At 38.5% G+C, this 13069-nt stretch overlaps 1 protein-coding gene across 1 annotated transcript; it reads left to right on the forward strand.

Annotated features, from left to right (window-relative positions):
- Positions 1–282: 282 nt before the first annotated feature.
- On the forward strand, positions 283–12321 carry COPS8 (COP9 signalosome subunit 8). Its single transcript, XM_009285133.1, has 8 exons — positions 283–291; positions 2592–2662; positions 4201–4249; positions 5780–5912; positions 6891–6998; positions 7469–7531; positions 9520–9561; positions 10863–12321. Exons 1-8 carry the CDS (start codon positions 283–285, stop codon positions 10940–10942), a joined length of 555 nt encoding a protein of 184 aa, XP_009283408.1. The 3' UTR covers positions 10943–12321.
- The last annotated feature ends 748 nt before the right edge of the window (positions 12322–13069 follow it).

Genomic DNA, 13069 nt, shown 5'->3' on the forward strand with positions numbered 1-13069 from the left:
TTTATAAATTGTGTGTAGGGATGTTTTTGGGGGGGGGGGGGGGGGCGAGAGAGAGACGTTCGTATATCTCCATGTGTCTAACGTGGTTGGGAAAAAGAAGGTATTGAAAAGGGGAGTGGGGCACTGAATTACTCTTAAATCAGTGGTGCACTTGTTATGGGAGCTCACACTGGAAGCTTCTTCTGTGCCGTTTTAAGTTCTATTGCTTGATGAGTTTTCAAGTCTGACTGTGTGCACTGTTAGTGTGCCAGACTCCAGCCTGTGGTAAATCCAAGTGGCACCATGTTAATGGTAAAAGCTCATCCCGGGTGATATCCGTAGACCCTTTCTTGTCTTTCAATTTCCAGTGCTTTTCTAAATGTGAAGCTCATGCATCCTGCTGTAGCAATTTGAAATAAGGGAAAAACTTGAATTTTCTTCTTTTGTGCACTCTTCAGTGATTCTGATTTTTAGATCTTGTTATCCTAGCTATTGAAGGGAGAGAGCTGTTCCTGTGTGTGATCACTTGCCAAAGCAGAACTTTGGTGTTGACAAACCAGACAGCTTTGCAGTGGAAAGTACAATCCTTAAATGGAAGGGGTTGCTACTTACAGGTGTGCATCATCAAGCTTTGATTGATGTTTCTGTGCACTATTTCTGTGCTGAGCCTGGTGCCTCTCATCTTCTCAGCATGGTGCTGCAGCTTCTTGCTTAGTATGCCCTGAGTTCTGTAGAAGAGTGTTACGAGGCTGGAGGGAGATTGTTGTGCTGAAACTATGAGCTACCTGCTGCCTTGAGTGATGGGTGTGTGACCATAGAGAAGCAGAAGAGTGCCCTTGTACCATGTGGGAGAGTTGAGTGTGGTTAGTCCTTCCCGCTGGGAGCTGCTTAGTCCTTGCTTTGAAGGTATATTCCCATCCGTTAGAGGAGCACACGTGTGCAGCACTTACTGCTAAGGTGTGTATTAGGGAAGTGTGGGATTAGGGATATAGTTAGGGTTATGAGACCACAGCATGTGTTAACAGTCACTGAATGGCTTCCCATTAGGGAAATGTAAATTGAGTAAATGTAAATGTTTCTGTAAATGGAGTTTCCTTTTTATTCCCATTCAGATTAATAAGCTTCAAAACAGTGGTTGATACTTGTTTTGGGCAATCTGTTTGAACCTGACTTGCAACGGCTTTGGCTGCCTTTTTGGCCTCTGCGGAGTGGTGGGAGGGTTGTGTCAGGCTGAGTTCTGAGTGACAGGGATGGAGCCCAGCAGGCTTTGGGTTTTGCTTCTGCAGCCATCTGAGGAAGTTCAACACACCCTCCTCGCTTCCCTGCTGCAGAGTGTGAGGTGTTAGACCTTGGTGGGTCCCTGGGAGCTCTTACAAAGCCACTGAACTTAGACTGCGTGCTGCTCAAGGTTTCTGCTGTGTCTGTCAGCAGAGTCTCCTAGAGCAAATGGTAACAGATGCACCCCTGGCAAACTGTTCCCAAATGCTTTGACAAAACTGGTAAGTTATTTGCTGTGTGTGTCTGCATCCACATCAAGATTCTTGTGGGCACACTAATATCTGCTGACAGCCTTTGTGTCTCAGATCATGAGTTGATATGTAGGCTGATTTTTTTGGCAGGCTAGATGCAGCCACAGAGCTTCCTTCAGTAAGACTGTAGATTGTAAATCTAGTTGTTTTGGTGGTAGTTAGCTTTCCTTTCTGTTCCACTAGTCTCCTGGCAGAGAAACTAATGAATTTTCTTTTTAGTACAGAGAAACACCAAAGATGAACTTGCACAGTTCAAACAGATGGTATTAATTGACCTGGCTTTGTTTTACTGGCTGTAATCCAAGGAACAGCTGCAGAAACTGTTGTATCTGTATGTAGGTGATGAGCCCTGGCAACAGTAAGAATGGCTGGGGATGATGATACCTGCTCCATGACGTGCTGATCACCTGCTTTTGGCTTAGATGAGCCTATAAATCACACATGTAATTAAATCAAATAGCTGCATAATTGGCTTCCTATGAGTGCTTGCTGCACTACCCTTTGATAAATTGCTAAAACCTTATTGGAAATCTTTTCAGCTTTTACAAAATTTTGAAAGTCTATAATCATTTAGCTTTATTATAATTCATTTTTTTTCCTACTTGTATGATTTGTGAGGTCTGCTGAAGTGCAGCAAGTGTCAAAACTTTGTTTGGATTTTTAAGAAGGGCAGTTCAAGTGAGTGAAGAAACTTTACTCCGGTGGAGTGCCCTGAGTTGAACTGAAGTTCAGCTGAAGATAGCCAAAAACAGCTGTTTGTGTGGAACTGTAAAGCAAGATGGTTACCACTTTCATGAGCATAAGCTAGAACATTAGAAAGACGTAACCTTACTTTATTCATGCAGCAAAACAAACTAAGGTTTCTAAGTAAAACTTCTGGCATGTGCAAGTTAACTCTCCATCATAAGATACAACTGTATTACTATGACATTGCAACTCTGACAATTTGTCCAGACCTATTATTTGGTGTGAAAAACATTGTCTTCGAATGTTCAGATTTTATTAAACTTGGCTACCTGGTGTATTTTTTAAGATATCTTGTTCTTAAAACGTGTAACCAAATTACTTGTACTTGGTTTTTAGGCCCCTGGAGGAATTGCAACACCCCTTGTTTATGGCCAACTTCTAGCTTTATACCTGTTGCATAATGACATGTAAGTGGCTTGTATTAATCTTTAACTTCAGATACTGAATTTGTCACTATTAGCTTGAGCTGTAGTTGCCAGAATATTAGTAATTGGTTGTGTGACTAACAAAATCCATGTAGGCAGTGCTGCTTTTTTAAAAAAAAAATTATTTGTGGAATTAAGTCTTTCACCCCTTGCTCTGTCAGGAAAGTTATTCTCCTGTGTTTGCTCTTGCCCACCTTTTTGAACTGTAGGGAAACCGATTGCCTTTAGGAAGAAAGTTCCTTAAATAGTGAAATTGGCTCCTTTGGAAAGTGTTGAACACTTCAGTGTTTTGATTTGTAGCTTTTCAAGGTTGCATTTGTTTTGAGTAAGATTGCATGTTCCTCTGCGTGTCTTAATTACAGCAGGGTAACTCTAAACTGTCCATGTTAAAAATGAGGGATGCTGTTGGCTTGAATGAGCTAAATCTGCGTGAAGCAGTAATCCTTTGAATTCGGTCTGGTGGGTTATTACCATGTCCCTGTGTGAACTTGATTCACTATGTTTAGGGTTTTATTGAGAAATTGCTGATTCAGGCAGAATAAATGACACTGCCATGTTTGATTATCAAGCCAAAGTAAGCTGTTGGTGTGGGGATTCAAAGATTTGGGTGTTTTCTTGCATTGTAGATGTATATTCTTTCAGGGCAAATTCCCTGAATGCTGATACTGAGTATTAGGTTTAATGCAGATAACCTTGCTTCAAATGAATTTGAAGTTTTAGAATTGTGCTTTAATGAAAAGCCATGAGTCTTTTTCTCTATTTAGCATTTTAAATCTTTCTGAGAATGTGTAACCATTTCAGTTTGACTTCTGTGCTCTAAAGGTCAATGACTAAATATTTCAATATGTCCAAATATCCAGAATGAATGTGACAAAGGTGGGTTGGGAAGAACATGCACGAAACAGTCTAAATCTTTGATGTGCAAAGCGAGGTGTGGGCACATGAAGAAAGTATTTTTGTACTATTAAGTAGAATAAAAATATCTTTAAATGGTGCTTATTTCATCCTTTTTAACTTTTATATTTGTATGCTTTATAATGTACATAATATATTAATATCGGTAGTACACGTATATAATTTATAAATACATATGCATATACTGGGGGTGCATGCTCAAAAATGTTTGTCTGTTAGAAGTGCGTAATCAAAGTTTGGAGACCACTGGTCTAAATGACTACTGACATTATGAAAAGTTACTATTTGTACATGTGTTCATCAAAGATGCAGCCATTCCAAAAGTAAAACTGCAAAAGTAACTTCTGTGAAATGCTGCCTAGGGTAGATAAATGAAAAACCTTTTCTAAACTGGTGTTAAATGAGGCAGTTAATGAACTATTTGTTTTATTATGGCAGTCATGTTGTCTACCCGAGAGTAACTTTGTTTTTCTACTTCAGTAGGCGTAGAAGGAATACCTTAAAGCACTGAGGCTGTTAATTATAGCATCTCAACAAACCTTTTGGTGTCTCCTTGTAGCAAACATTTGGTTACTGAGAAGTATTTTTAACTTAATTTTTTTTAGGAATAACGCGCGATATCTTTGGAAAAGAATCCCTCCTGCTATCAAATCTGTAAGTACTTCATAAAATGCCATTTGATACTAAACCATTTTTTTATAAGCTTGCAAATAATGACTTTTTTCCCCCAAGGATTCTGTTTGGTGAGTAGCCGTGCGTTCAGTTCTGTGCTGTGAACTGCTTGCCCAGTAGATGGCATGTTGGTCTTTAAGATCTCCTAGTTGCTCATCTGTTACCTCTTTTCCTTCCCAAATAATCTGGTGCAATAGAATTCGGTCAATCTGTAGACTTCTTAGTAGAAAGCCTTATGATAAAGGGTAGTCAGCTGGAGAAAAGCAATGGATCTGACTCTGGGATGGGGGTTGCATTCCACATGAAGGTGCAGAATACCTTGTGTAATGAAAAGTGACTTCAGATAAGTTGCATCTTCAAGTTGATTAACTTTCTGAAGGGACTTGTTTTGCACTGCATTTGGATCAAAGATGCATTTTGAGGATTTAGCTAAATATAATGCCAGAAATGCTTCCAGACTTTACCATTGTTAGGTTTTCAGTCTGAGGTCATATTTTACAAGGAAACAAGTGTTCTGTAGTCTTGTATTAAGAAACATCATGGTCAAGATGGGACCTGTCAGGTGGTTCTGAAATAATTTTCTTTCTCTTTCAAGAAAAAAGTAGTTACATCAGTTGAGTCAGTAGTCATCTGGACCAAATTTTACTTGGCCTTTCTCTGAAACCTGCTGTATTTGTTGCACAGCAATACTCTGACTAATCGGGCTTTTTGGTGTAACTTGCATTTCATGTGAAGCATCATTCTTGGTGGGGGAAATGCATTGCCTGAATTATTTTGAGAAGGTTACGCCTCAGAGCATAGTATTTTCTTATGTGTGTGTGAATCTTCTGCTAATTGAGTCAAGTAATGATTAGTATGAGTCTTAATTTCAGAAACAAATCGGTTCTCCTTACAATTGAAAATACTACTTTGCCCAGTTTGGTGTTTGGTTGCTATTCTGACAGGGTGTTTTGGAGTCTAGTTGACCAAATGACAATGTGCAACACAGTAGAAGTGGCCCTTAAGATGAGTAGTGGGAGAGCCATTGTAGTGAGTATGGCACCATATTAAGTGTGACCTATTGTCGACATTTCAAGGCTTTCAATTTGAGAATTGCCTTCACTGTGCAAACAGCCATTGCACTGTGTAAAGGCTCTACTGAAGAGGCACGCATCTCTCTAAGCAGAAAATAAGCTGTGCCTGTCCTTTTGCAACTCCAGTCAGCAGTCTGAGTGCAAACTATCCTCCATGATTATTTTAGCTGGTATGTCTTCCTGGATTGGTATAACTGACATGTGAGCAGACTTTGCATATGTGGGTGATAAAGTTTTGGCAGAGGATGGATCAGGGAGCTTGCAGCAGTGATAACCTGCTAGAATAACATTTCCCAATGTTTGTCTGTTCATCATTACAGGTATTCTGAAATACTCTTGCAATAGGAAAAGGAGGGGAGTGGAAATGGGTTTATACAGAGTGGTCACTGTAGAGAATACACCATTCTGGATTAACTGGTTTTTTTTTTTGTCACAACAGGCAAATGCTGAGCTTGGTGCAGTTTGGTCAGTAGGCCAAAGAATCTGGCAGAGAGACTTTCCAGGAATCTATACAACAATCAGTGCGCATCAGTGGTCTGAGACTATTCAACCAATCATGGAAGCGCTTAGAGGTAGAAATTGAACTCCTGTAGATAGCATGGAATCATACGTTGCCTTAAATTATTTGCGTGCTCAAACACAAATAGACAAGTAGACAAATGACTGCTTATTATGAAAAATCAGAAGTGATCAGGAAGATTGTTGCTACAAGTTTTTGTAATTAGCTTTTTATTTACACCTGATACCTAAATTCTTTTAAGTAAAACCTACAAAAACTTGGCAACAAACTAAATTGTTTTTGTTAGGACTGTGTGTGTGATTGTATATTCTTTCATATTGGAATTTCACACCATATGTTTTGTTCTGAAATGGCAAAATAGACCATTAGTTATTCAATTTTATCAGACTTCTAACCAGTAGTCTAGGGAACTTGGCTTGGCATTTCAGAACCTTGTGACACGAAAAGGTTTTTCTTTTAAATGTGGCTTTAGACAAATGTTTTAGTTATAGACTGTGCAACAGTAACATGCAAAGTCTTACTACTAGAGGGCAGTACAGACTGCTAAAAAGCCTTCCAAAGTATTTTGCAATAACAAATTCTCTGTAGCTTTAGCAACAATTGATTTGCAGATGCCTTGGTGTCAAAGCAGTTGTGGTTAAAAAGGCATGAATAGTTTGACTGATTGCTTTTTCATGATTTTTTTCTGATTCTGAACTATTTGACACACTAGCTTATTGCAAATGGAGAATGCCATCGGAAGCAGAGTTTCCTAAACCGGTTTACATACTGGTGGTAGTACCCAAGATGCTGCAGACTGCATTTGGAAGTTAAATGTGGTCTCTGAGAGGTTTTGTCCTGGCATAGAGCAAGCTGTTGTCTCTGGCTGCTGACTGATACTTCAGTGAATTGTGGGAAGGGAGAGGAAACAAGTGCTAGCTTTAAGGGTGGTAGTGATTTTCCAAATGTGTTGGGATTGGAAAAATTTTCTCAGATTTCCTAGTTATGGAGATTAGTCTACTGTCTGCTTACAGTGTTTATCTCTTCTTAGATGCAACTAGGAGACGAGCCTTTGGACTGGTTTCTCAGGCATATACCTCAATAGTTGCAGATGATTTTGCAGCCTTTGTTGGGCTTCCTGTAGAAGAAGCTGTGAAAGGTACTTTGCATTTATTCACTGAATAGTTTTTCTACAGATGATTGAGATCAGAGAGCTGTAAGTGATGGTAAATAGACACATGTATATAAATTGAGACTATTATAAAGAGAAGTGATGAGGTGGTGAATAGAGATAAATGTCTTGGTTCTGGATAAGTGTTTGATTTTATTACTTGCCACTAGTTACCATTGGTTATCCTCCCCTTCTATATGTAGAAGTGTTAAAGCAATTCTGCAATGAGAGAAGACTGAAGGTAGTGGGTTAACCTAGTTTTGTGTGCTGCTATTACTTTCATGAGCTTATTTGTCAAACTAAATGTCTAAATGCTTACAAGAAATATGTCTTAGAGTTGTGGCATATAGGCAGTGTACTGAGATGCTTTTCTACTGGTCTTAATGTGCATCTTTATTTTGCATTTCTAGAAATTCCATAAGATATTTGTTCTTACAAATGTATAAATGCCTTTTCAGGTGTATTAGAACAGGGCTGGCAAGCAGACTTTTCAACTCGTATGGTAATGCCTAAAAAGCCAGGTAGGTGGAGCTGTTATTTCATTAGACGTTGAGTTCAGCATTTTCTAGTAATGGGTTGTTAGTTTTTAATTAAAATTTTGCACAATATTCTTTTAGATATCTTTTTACAGTGGCATAAGCCCCCATAACATGGAAAGTTTATAAAATGTAGGAAGTACAAAGTAGTGGGTTTGGTTTGGGGTTACAAGTAGTTTGGATTAAACTACATCCTCAGATTAACATTTTAAACAAAAGCAGACAGGATATGCTATGATTTCTCCTGCTCCTCCTCTGCTGCTGGCTCTGACTCAGTGGAATGTAAGTTGGATGACCTCAAATGACATGTCTTTATTAGATTAAGATGAGTAAAAATATACCATTTTGAACCTGAGATTTTTCCAGAAGAAGCAGAACTTCCTTGGGCAGGGATCTAGTGGATCTTTGTGTTCTGAGGAGCTCAAGTTGTTGCTATAATTTCCTTTGCTTTTTAAAACTTAGTCTACTGGATCTTTTCTTCCCTGCCATGATGTTGATAACAGAGTATCTGTTCCTGCAAAGCTCAGCCTGCAAAAATAGCTGGGTTTTTTTTCTAAAGCAGTATCTATGGCTGGCTGAGGCAAAAATAAATGTTAAGCTATGAAAGCAGAGATGAAATGACTGCTCTTAAACTGCACAGTGCAGCTCTGGAAGAAGGAGCTGAATTACAGGGTATCTAAAAGGGCAACATTTATTAGTCTAAGAAAATACACTGTTTGTATGGGCAGAATTTTTAGGTGTTCAGAGCCCAGAACTTCATAGTAAACATGTGCCAGGCAAGGTGTTGAAATTTATCCCTCAGGGTACATAACCAACCAAAGTCCTGAGCTTTTGCATGTGATCAGTTTTTTCATGAACTGGTTGCAAAATATTCAGTGCTTACAAGTACTGAGAGTTAGTTACATAGAATAGAATCATAGAATAGAATCATAGAATCATTGAGGTTGGAAAAGACCTCTAAGATCATCGAGGGTTTGGTTTGGGGTTACAAGTAGTTTGGATTAAACTACATCCTCAGATTAACATTTTAAACAAAAGCAGACAGGATATGCTATGATTTCTCCTGCTCCTCCTCTGCTGCTGGCTCTGACTCAGTGGAATGTAAGTTGGATGACCTCAAATGACATGTCTTTATTAGATTAAGATGAGTAAAAATATACCATTTTGAACCTGAGATTTTTCCAGAAGAAGCAGAACTTCCTTGGGCAGGGATCTAGTGGATCTTTGTGTTCTGAGGAGCTCAAGTTGTTGCTATAATTTCCTTTGCTTTTTAAAACTTAGTCTACTGGATCTTTTCTTCCCTGCCATGATGTTGATAACAGAGTATCTGTTCCTGCAAAGCTCAGCCTGCAAAAATAGCTGGGTTTTTTTTCTAAAGCAGTATCTATGGCTGGCTGAGGCAAAAATAAATGTTAAGCTATGAAAGCAGAGATGAAATGACTGCTCTTAAACTGCACAGTGCAGCTCTGGAAGAAGGAGCTGAATTACAGGGTATCTAAAAGGGCAACATTTATTAGTCTAAGAAAATACACTGTTTGTATGGGCAGAATTTTTAGGTGTTCAGAGCCCAGAACTTCATAGTAAACATGTGCCAGGCAAGGTGTTGAAATTTATCCCTCAGGGTACATAACCAACCAAAGTCCTGAGCTTTTGCATGTGATCAGTTTTTTCATGAACTGGTTGCAAAATATTCAGTGCTTACAAGTACTGAGAGTTAGTTACATGTGGTTCTTTACCAAAATTGTGTGTGAGAACTATTTTTGAGGCAAAAGAAAGAGGCAGAAGGTTGTAATCTGTTTTGAAGCTGTGTATCTAACTAGCTAAGCCTTGGGTATTCTGCTTTTTATCTATGAAGTAAAACGTGGTAAATGAACAGGCTTAATTTTAATTACCTTTTTATCCAGTTTTGGCTTGATGTATAGAACTGTTTAAAATTGGTCCACTGGGCTAACCTCTGTTGTGTTTTTCTTCAGGTGTGCTGGAAGCTTCCTTTAACAGATTTATTCCTTCATCAGGTACTTTCTGTTTACATGTAATCTACTTGCATATATCTAAACTTGCATGATTAATATAAATGTAATTTCACCAGCACCACAAAATGGGAATTGTGTCCTAAAGAAGTGAATGTTGTCATTCCCCCCTCAAAAAAACCCACCCCAGTCAGGTGCTATGTAATATGTTTCTCCCTCTGTCTTCTTTCCCTCACATTTTAAGGAGTGCCTGAGATTCCCACTTCCATAGCTGAAGTAGGGAGCAGATTCCAAAGCAGGGGTAGACAGCCCCTGTAAAACAAAGGATTTTGGTGAGAACTTCTGACTTACAGGCACTTTCTTCACAAAGCAACTCTGAGTAGGTTTTGTTGCTTTTGTGTGATGTGGGACTTCTGAAGTCTTGCCTGTAGAAGAAAGCAATCTTCTGGTTTTCCTCAGAGCTCAACTATAGATTGAGATGTAATATGTTGTCATGCTGATTCTCAAAACACTTCTGTCTCTATTGTTCACAAGATAGTGACAGCAGATCTGAATTCGTGTCTTGCTGTGTCTAACACAGTTGCCAGAAGTGTCTTAAATTTGCAGGTTTAATTCCAAGCCAATTTCAAGAGCTGGGGTCTTGCTTTTTGAAAACATTCTTTCAATTGTCCACCTCCTCTATCATGTACTTGCAGCCCTTAGCAGTATGTCTACTTTAACTATATCCTGAATGCTAGTCTGTTAACTCTTCAGGAAGAGTAAATGTAAATTTTCCTGCTATTTTTTATTTCTGATTTTTAATTCCTAACATCTCCCTGGCTTTAGTCACTTGTCTTCCAACCTATTGTTAAACTGTAATCTCAGGTTAACTGGCGTTTATATAAGGATCTGCATGTGCACTGCATTCTCCTGCAACCCATGCAGTACTTTGCTGTGTTTTGTTAGTCAGATAACCCAGTAGATTTATTTGGTATCTTCAGTATAGCAACTTGTAAGGAAGGAAGCAACTGAAGAGCTCCAGGAGCTTTTTTTGTCAAGTGGAAGTATTGTCAGTTTTCATTATTCAGACTCCATTATATGCAAGAAAAATTTTGGAGACTGCTGACAACTGGAAATTGTTACAGCTATCTTTGCTGTTAGTAACTCTTGGACTACTTAATGTTGCAGATAACAGAAAAGTAATGTCAGCTAAAGCTGCTTAAGTAGGAGGTACAGTTAAGACATGCCCTGTAAGACTGTTTAACAGTCTGATGCATTTAATTTTTCCTTACTGTTGTGGTGGATGGTATTGCGGATGGATTTGCTTTCTTAATTTCATTAATGATGCATTTGTTTTATCTTTGTAGAACCTGCTCCAGTTCCACCAATTCCAAATGAACAGCAGTTGGCCAGATTGACTGACTATGTGGCTTTCCTTGAAAATTGATTACCTTGCTCCTGTATTCAGAACAACTTGGGAATCCTGTGTACTGACAGTTCTAGAAATCTAAGATTTATTTCATATCTGTTAAATGTTGCAGCATCCCCTACTCAAATGTGTGAAGTATACAATGTATGTTATCCCAATTTGTGTTTTGCCAAAGCCAAGCTAGCAATTGAAACAATCTTTTAACTCCTGTAATATTTATTCAGTAGGTACACAGCAGTATTACATAGTAAGTTTTTTTTACTGACTTGTAGCTGAGAGGGGCAGAACTTTTTTCAGGTATATTAGAAATGGAGAAGAAAAATTGAGTAATGAAGCAGGTTAACTGTGAGGAATTTATGCTAGTAGGTTATGTGCTTCTATGCTGAGTATTGCAGTGCTTATCACAGATCAATTGCATGTTGAACTAAATTACAAAGAGTGGAAGACTGCCCTACCCATATCTGCAGAGAGAAAATATTTTGATGAAACAGTAACTTAAATAAGAAAACGATTTACAGTAACTCTTTTGCAAGTATATTTGTGGCATATTTATAATTGATCTTTTTTCTTGTTGGTCTTTCTGGATAGTTAAATCTTCTTGTTTTGATGTGAAAAACTTCACATTGGGAACATTTTCACAGCAGAACAATTGGAGTCATTTAAGAAAGGCAAATCTTCACTTTGAGGAAGAATTTTTACTTTTGGAAGGTTTTGAGTGACGTAGGACACCAGATACTTTGCTGGGTAACAGTACACCTTCTTGAGGCCTGTCATGTCCTGGTTCTTTTCAGTACACTGGGCCAGGATCTACAAGAAACAACTACTCTTACCTGTCTTTAAGCTTTCTGGATTACCTCTGCAGTTATTGGAGAGGAATTTAAAAATTAGAGTAGGTGTCCCTGAGTAGAGACCAGTTAGGATGGGGATGATATTTTATGCTGCAATGCCAGTTTGAGGAATATATTTTCTATACCAGAGCACTGCTGTGTTAACCTTTGAGTTGAGAGTGGATTTTAGAAGCAGAAAGATGACTTGTATTCCCAGGCTTCTTATTTGTGTAATGCTGGTAAAAAGGCTATGGGAAAATAGTGGTGCTTTAAAGGGCAGTGCATGCCTTCATTTGCGTCTCCCCTCTTTTCAACATCATATTCAGTGGTTTCATCGCAGATGGCAGGTGTGCCGTATGTTGTGATTGTTTTTTCCAGTGTGCACTACCTACTGTACATTCTCTTGTTGGGGGTGTGTTAGCAGGGAGGAATTATAAACTGTGCACTGCTGCTTTGAGAGCTCCCTTTATATGTAAACACTTACTCAAAATGATTATTTATTTGAAACCCACCTAAGACTTGGATTCCTGAATTTATCTTCAGTGATATTAAAGAACATGTTTACACTGACCTTGTGTACTTCATTTTTAATTTTCCTTAGAGTACGATTATTCTGGTTTGGCTAGTTTTTAATGAACTCTTATTGGTCTAATTTGGGTAGAGCTAGTTAAAGATTAGTGCAATACCTTGTGCCTAGACAGGTATTTTGAAGAGGTTTGTGTGCAGCAATTGTATAGTTCTATATTTAAAAAAACCACTGGTGTACCCTTCAGATGTCTTTTAAAATAGTCAAAGGCGTAAAGTACTTGAAGAGCTAAGTGAAAATTTCCCATTCTGGGTATGTATTGTGCAGCTCTGCAGTTGTTTGTAGCACACAAGAACAACCCTGCTTGCAGCAATGAAAATTAGACATTAAAGGATTACTAACCTCTTGCCCTTAATAAATCGTAATGGGAGAAGAGCAATGTAGACACTGGTAATCTGTGTGTATCTCAAATCTAGTATCAAATCTCTCTCAAATATAGTAAGCCTGACTCTTCTCTGTCCAGTTCTAACAAGCTCATAATTCTGAGATATCTGGTCTGTTGTAAAATTTAAGCTGGCTTTTAGCTTTGGGTATGGTGTTAACTCATAACTTGCCTTGAGTACTGTGCTCCCAGCCACGCTTTTTTGTTTGTACTTCTTTGGAATCCAAGCTATTTCAGGTCGTTTTCATCCTCATTGCCCTTTATCATGGCTTCTGGTTCACAAATATCCTTTTTCAGATGTGCTGCTTGTTGCCACTCTTACTAGTCATGTAGTGGACATAGCATGGCTC

The sequence above is a fragment of the Aptenodytes forsteri genome, unplaced genomic scaffold (assembly GCF_000699145.1).
Source record: "Aptenodytes forsteri isolate BGI_AS27 unplaced genomic scaffold, ASM69914v1 Scaffold264, whole genome shotgun sequence".
NCBI lineage: Eukaryota > Metazoa > Chordata > Aves > Sphenisciformes > Spheniscidae > Aptenodytes > Aptenodytes forsteri.

Coding starts and splice junctions, on each gene's coding strand:
- COPS8 (XM_009285133.1), top strand. Junction 6,999..7,468: donor TGTAGAAGAAGCTGTGAAAG/GTACTTTGCATT, acceptor ATGCCTTTTCAG/GTGTATTAGAACAGGGCTGG. Junction 7,532..9,519: donor GGTAATGCCTAAAAAGCCAG/GTAGGTGGAGCT, acceptor GTTTTTCTTCAG/GTGTGCTGGAAGCTTCCTTT.